This window comes from Eriocheir sinensis, chromosome 34 (genome assembly GCF_024679095.1).
Source record: "Eriocheir sinensis breed Jianghai 21 chromosome 34, ASM2467909v1, whole genome shotgun sequence".
In the NCBI taxonomy this organism is placed as follows: domain Eukaryota; kingdom Metazoa; phylum Arthropoda; class Malacostraca; order Decapoda; family Varunidae; genus Eriocheir; species Eriocheir sinensis.
The window spans coordinates 13,496,446-13,502,992 of NC_066542.1; the positions used below are offsets into that span (position 1 = coordinate 13,496,446).

A 6,547-nucleotide genomic window follows, 5' to 3' on the forward strand; every position below is an offset into this window, starting at 1 on the left:
TGTGTGTTTTTAGGGTGTAACTTTCTCGCTGCAAGTATTTTAGCTCACACCATTAATGTAGTACTAGGTATATGGATGTAGCGCTAAATATGAGAAAAGATGGAAGGGGAATTCTACCTGTGTATGTTTGTTTTGGAGGTAATTTCACAGGCCTTAGTTTAGTCATTGATAAGTGCTCCAGCATACTTGGCATTTAGCATATCCCTGTCTCCTATGTACATAGCTGTCAAGTTCACCATGATGTCTACCCATCCAAGATACTTTTATTAATTTGTTGTAGATCATTTCGTACTATATGTGGTGTTTTTCTTTGTTTCATTGTAAAGTTTAAGTGGTCTAAGAGCTGACTCCACAGTCCAACACAGTGTCCTCGTAACAGCTTGAACCAAACTATACAATCCCATACAATCCATGATATAAGGAAAAAAAAATAGTGAGGATTTCAAATTTTTCGATATCACCAGATACACAAGAGATTTAATGCATAGTTTCCTCAAATTTCAAAACTTAAATAAGAACACAATACGCTATACAAGGAATTTTCGAAGTCTCTAGTATTTGTTTAGGAGATTACTAACCCATCATGACGAACTGTGAAAGTGACCCTGAATTTACAGGCGAGTTATCGTTTAAAAGAGTCAGTGGTAAAAAGGAATCGTTTTCTTAGAATACGTGTTGATGCTCGTTTTCTTTTCTGTTTTGAGGAGTAACAAATACAAAGTTATTGAGTCCACAAGAGGGGGAACTTGGTGGAGAACATATACTGAAAGACTAAAGAAAAATAATGATGAGGTTAACTGAGGTTGGTCAGAAAATTGAAAGTTAATCGAAGAAAACCTACAACAGGAAACATTTCAAAGCATAGTAAAGTCCTTTTGGGGGAAAGAGCTGGAGTTGGAAAATGTGTGCGAAACCTTGACAGGAGTGGAGTGAGATGGAGATGAAGGGCATTTAAAATAGAGTAGGACAGAACAGAGAGGCAGAATGGATTAATGGGAGCTCAACGTTTTAGTGGTACATGTGGGAGTTTATCACACGTAAGAGACATGGGAATCTAGCTGTGGTTAAAAGCAAGAACAGGCGCCTCGAAGTAAATGGAAGATATGGGAAGGGGAATACCAAACTTGTAGCCGTAGGTCGATATAGTGAATCTGTAGTAACTTAAATTATGGAATGAAGCAACCATTAGACTCAGAGGGCAAAGTTAACATAGGCTGACTAGTGATTCTTTTCTTAATTTTCTTTGAGATCGAAAATTACCCCTCTATTGTGTCTTGTTAATGGAGATCGACTAATGCCCCTCCGTCTGTGTTCCTGCAGGGTGTTGCGGGAGAAGGAGGCCACCGACGAGGAGTTTGTGGCTCTGTGTCGGCTGCGGAGAGGGGCGGCGAGGTTCTCCCTTCTTCATCTGCTACATTTACCGGTAAGTACTGCCTTTTGTTAAACCATGGCTGCTTTAGTATATGTTTTGGTCTGTTTCCATTTACAGGTAAGTAGTGTTCGTGGTCGGTCTGTGCATCTATTTGTGTATTATTTTTCATTTTTTGTCCAGTAATTCAAAGTCGTCTTTGCAAATTTATCTCCCTGCCTTTATTGTCCATTACCGTCTCCTACGGGTATTGTTTGTGTGTCTGCCTTTACCCGTATCTGCGTTTATATTCGTCTCTCTCTCTCTCTCTCTCTCTCTCTCTCTCTCTCTCTCTCTCTCTCTCTCTCTCTCTCTCTCTCTCTCTCTCTCTCTCTCTCTCATAACAATAATATTATTGCATTACGTAACTCCACACCTTCCTTTTCTTCTGTTTGTCACCAACGCGTCGCTCTCCACCTACAAGAGGGTAGACTCGTCTCCCTATCATGGTCAGGAACAACAACAGCAGGTGCCTCGTCAGTGCATAAATACCGACTGAGCATCAAGTACCTCCCTGACGTCATTACTAAGCATCTCCGTGGCTACTCGTTCTCATGTAAGGGAGAGCAATTGTGAAGGACTTATTACATGTTGCATACCGATCCAGGCGTGTCGTGGCATCAACTAGCGGGCTTCCAGGGCCCTCTCAGCCATTCAGTGTGCTAGTATGCACCCCAGCACGTGTATGCTGTTCTAGTTACTAAGCTCAGTATTGTTGCAGTGCGAAGTACTAAGTGTGTTGTGTAATGCTTTGAATGTGTTGTGCATTGTCAGGAACACCTTATTTTCTGTAAATCAGTATGCATATCAGCACGCGTATTTGTACGAGTTACGAAGCTGTGTAGTGTTGCCGAGCATTCTGAAGAATTATCTTTGTGTGTGTGTGTGTGTGTGTGTGTGTGTGTGTGTGTGTGTGTGTGTGTAGCTCCGTAACTAGATACATTTCCTTTTTAACATAGTATACGGATCAATTTCGTCTCGATAGAAAACTTCAACCACCGCGCGTTTTCTATTGCTCACAATAAAGCGTAAACTGTAACATATATACCGTAGACTTGTGTTCTTGTTCAGTGATAACATTGCGCCTTGCCTGTCCCTCGAAAATGTTAGAATGCTTCATTTATTTACTTGTTCCAAAGGCTGTTGCAGGTTCGTGACTCTTTATAAATTATTTTCGAAAAGCAAATTTAAGTGCGCAAAGAAAGCATTGAACGTGGCAACATTTATAAAGTAGTGCATTCAGATCTTCCCGAGTTATCCCTTTAACCCTCTATTCAGTCGATTTTACATGGTCCTATATTCTATGCCTCTTATTCTATTCATTGCGTTCCACTCTTTCCTCAAGCCTTTCAATATCACCTACATATTAACAATAGTAGAATATTCCCTCTCTTCGTATTAATTTGTCAGTTGATTGACGTTTTGCATTTACGATGTAACACTACATGGTCTTTGCGGTCTGGTGCTAGAATATGATGAATTCATTCAAGTATTCCAATTTGAAGTAGTGGTCATGACTGTGGCCTTGACTAAACTCAGGATTTTCCGAGATGTGCCGCCCACATACACTCCTAGAGCTTTTATGCCTAGTGCCCTAGACCAATTTCACCAGTTAGACAAACAGGGTGAAGATAGGTGTCACTTGCCGACGGTGTTGTCGTAGCCCTGACCCATAGGGCTCAACATGCGTCACGTGCCCTGCAATACTGAATTGTGGCGATGTTTGCAGTGGTTGGGCGTTGCCAGGGGAAAGGTTTACTCCTGTACTACTGGAAAGGATAGACAAATAAAAGGTTCTTCACTCCTGACAGAAGTTACGGTCTTCAACCAAATAACTTTTATCGAGAGTGGCCAGACAGGCTGGACGAAGTGACTGACTGATAAACTTAAAACTCAGTGCATGTTACTAGATATTACTTTCACTAAAAAATGTATTTAGTACACCTTGTGCTTCCCCCCCCCCCCCCTTTTCCTTCAGAGCTGCCATATAGCCTGGCAATCATCAATCAGTTGACCAAGCCACGTCCTCTCAAGGCTGTGTGTATAAGTCATTCCCTCCAGCCGTGTGATACTGGCACGCCCTCATTACTATCAAGGCTGCCTTCCACACGCGTGTCCACCGCTCGGCCTAACAATTCCAAGGACATTCATTTCAGTAATGTAATCAAGATAACAGTAAACGTACGCTATGCCTTCCCACACCAATCCCACCGTATAATTATGTGTTGGCGGCATTACGAAATAGTGCAGCAGGGTGTGTCTCTCTACCCACGAAATATCACTGTAAAATTGGTTAGTGTTGTAGGTGGTTTGCCTTGCTGCAGACATATTTTCCATTTTCCTTTACGTTACGATTTTCTTTTCCTGGAGGAGGTTCGGCAGTATTACAGGGCTCAAGTGGCTACGAGACTCACGTTCTTCATGTTTTCTTCTGGTACTGTATTTACGGCAAGGTGGAGCAGACTATATGAGGCACCGGCAGGCTCGCGGCGGCCTTTGTGGTCGCGTTAAGAGGCCGCGGCGCCTCATGTCCTTGTGGCACAAGCAGCCTCGCGGTGGGGCTGTCATGCTCGAGGCTTTCCTGGTGGGGAAAACTGCGGAGAGACGGAACAACAGGCATTCCTTGTGCTCGGCTAAGCTCGAACTCGTTATTTGTGCCTCTCTAGTGAATGGGACACATACCTACGTACCGGAGAGAGAGAGAGAGAGAGAGAGAGAGAGAGAGAGAGAGAGAGAGAGAGAGAGAGAGAGAGAGAGAGAGAGAGAGAGAGAGAGAGAGAGATCATATTTCAGTTCCTTAATGTAATGTGTCCCACATAGATATGCTGTACTTAAACATTACTTATTGCTTGTTGAAACCATATATAGTTTCTATACATTGTACTGCGCAAGGAACCTTCAGGAGCTGGCGGGAGTTGGTGGGGTGTCACATAGGAGCGGCCAAGGTGGAGGTGTCCTTGCTGGGAAGTCCTTGGGAGGGTCCTGGAAGAGTGTTTGCCTCACCTCCTCGTGTCGGCCACTTGCCATGCATCAATAAACACACGGGAGGTTTATGGATGTCCCTCGTCCCTCACCGCCTTGTAACACGCCGTCGACCCGCGCTGAAATATGGCACAATTTCGCAACTGTAAAGCTAGTCGAAATGAAAGAAAAATACATTCTTGCATATTTATTTGTGGCATTGACCCCGACGCCTTGACTCCCGAGTAACCTTGCAAAAGTTTACACAAGACCTAACCGTCAGGAGACGAGGGGAAAAAAAACGGGTGTAGTGCTGTTTTCCATTTTGTTGTGGGCGTTTTTCAGTCTGTAGCCTTCCGTTAAATCCATCTCAGTGGTTTTTTTTTTCCTCGGCACTTTCTTTGAGCTGTTTTTATGTTGTTGTTTTTCATTCATATCATTCATTCGTTTGTAATTGCTGAGAGGGCAAAGAAGTTTTCCTGCATTTAATTTCGTGCTTGGTTGCGTTTCCCTCGGGCTTTCTTTTGTTCTTGATCGATTTGTTATTTTCGTGAATTCAGTAACGAGCTCGGGTGTGTTTTTGGGGTCCCAGGTGTTACTTTCTCTTGGTTCAGTTATTTGGTGGTTTTCTTGCTCTCTTTCTTACCCTTAGTAGTAGCAGCATTGTCTGGTTGTGGGCGTGACACATACCTCCGTAGTTCAACCATCATAAACCCTGTCAACAGTATTCGGTGCTGAGCGAAGAGAAGAGAAGAGAAGGGAAGGGAAGGGAAGGGAAGGGAAGGGAAGGGAAGGGAAGGGAAGGGAAGGGAAGGGAAGAGAAGAGAAGAGAAGAGAAGAGAAGAGAAGTGAAGGGAAGGGAAGGGAAGGGAAGAGAAGAGAAGAGAAGAGAAGAGAAGAGAAGAGAAGGGAAGGGAAGGGAAGGGAAGGGAAGGGAAGAGAAGAGAAGAGAAGAGAAGAGGAGAGGAGAGGAGAGAGGAGAGAGAGAGAGAGAGAGAGAGAGTCGAGGGTTTTGAACAATTTTTGGTGCATGTCAACTTTCATCTCCTAATTCTCTCCAACATGAGTCCAGAATATAATAAATGAATAAACGGGATTTAAAATTTGTCTAAAAGGGCGAGTCTTGAAACGCGGACAGTGAAATATCGTCTCAGGGGCATCGACGAACGCGCTCACAATATAATTTTTAAGTATCGGGGAGTTAAGAGGAAAAATAGACGCAACATACTTTGGCATACTTTGGAGTTGGAGGAACGAATAAATATTAAATGTTCTCTCGTAAATAAATGCGGTGGAGTAATAAAATATGCAAACCGAGATACTGGAAGAGAAACAGTTTGTAGCTTTAAGTATTACAGGGAAGAGGCTGCCACATGGCGAAGATAGAGAATATAAAGGGTCGTTCAATGCTCTCATAATGTAGTCATGAAAACGGGAAGAATATCGAGGAGTGACGGAGAGAGACAAGGATAACTAAGCTGTGATGTCATAAGTGGTGGAGGATTGGAGCTTGGAGGGTGACGGAGGACGAAGAGGAGAAACGGTCATAGGGAGTCTCAAGGGCGGAGGACACCTGTAGGAAGACTAGACAGCGGATGGTTAGGGCAGACCAACGCCTCCACGCCAGGTCGTCTTCAGGAAATTTGCATGAAGGAAACATTATGCAACTTCAGCGTTTATGTCTTTAATGCGACTATTAGAGCAGCCTTTTTAAAATCTTGTTTATGATTTAAGGGGAGTTCCAGGTAAATGATTAAGACCTACGTGTGATTTATGAATTTATCGAGAACGCTCAAGGTTTGGGAATTTCACGGTGCTTCTAACGACTATCTCTATTTTTCAAACTTTCCTTCACAGAGTAATCTTGCCTAATTTTCTTGAGGCTGAACATATTACGTCTATTAATTCACACAAAGAGCGTTGTGGTGCATTCCTGCATGTGTGTTTGTTGGGGGGGGTTAGTGGGACCTTTGAAATTTGCAACTTTAGCGCAGTAGATGTGAAGGTAACATCAATTAACTTATTCACCTGTTCTAATTTTATCCGCCGTCCAGTGAAGGATACGCGAGATGCATTACTTTAAGATTCTGCAACACTAGAAAAAAAAAGTTCAGATTCTAGCGTTAGACATGTGTAGAATCATCATATTACCCCCTCTCTGCCACACACACGAGATCA

General features: G+C 43.2%; 1 protein-coding gene across 2 annotated transcripts in view; it reads left to right on the forward strand.

Moving 5' to 3' along the window:
* LOC127007104 (uncharacterized) overlaps positions 1-1,545 on the forward strand; it is an 88,188-nt gene extending 86,643 nt beyond the window's left edge. Inside the window, exon 6 of one of the 2 annotated variants that reach the window (XM_050877715.1) lies at positions 1,321-1,545. In XM_050877715.1, the coding sequence (XP_050733672.1) occupies positions 1,321-1,444 (124 nt within the window). In that variant the 3' untranslated portion in view covers positions 1,445-1,545. The remainder of the gene's footprint in view (positions 1-1,320) is intronic. The other variant, XM_050877714.1, reaches the window with a different exon arrangement.
* Positions 1,546-6,547: the final 5,002 nt, after the last annotated feature.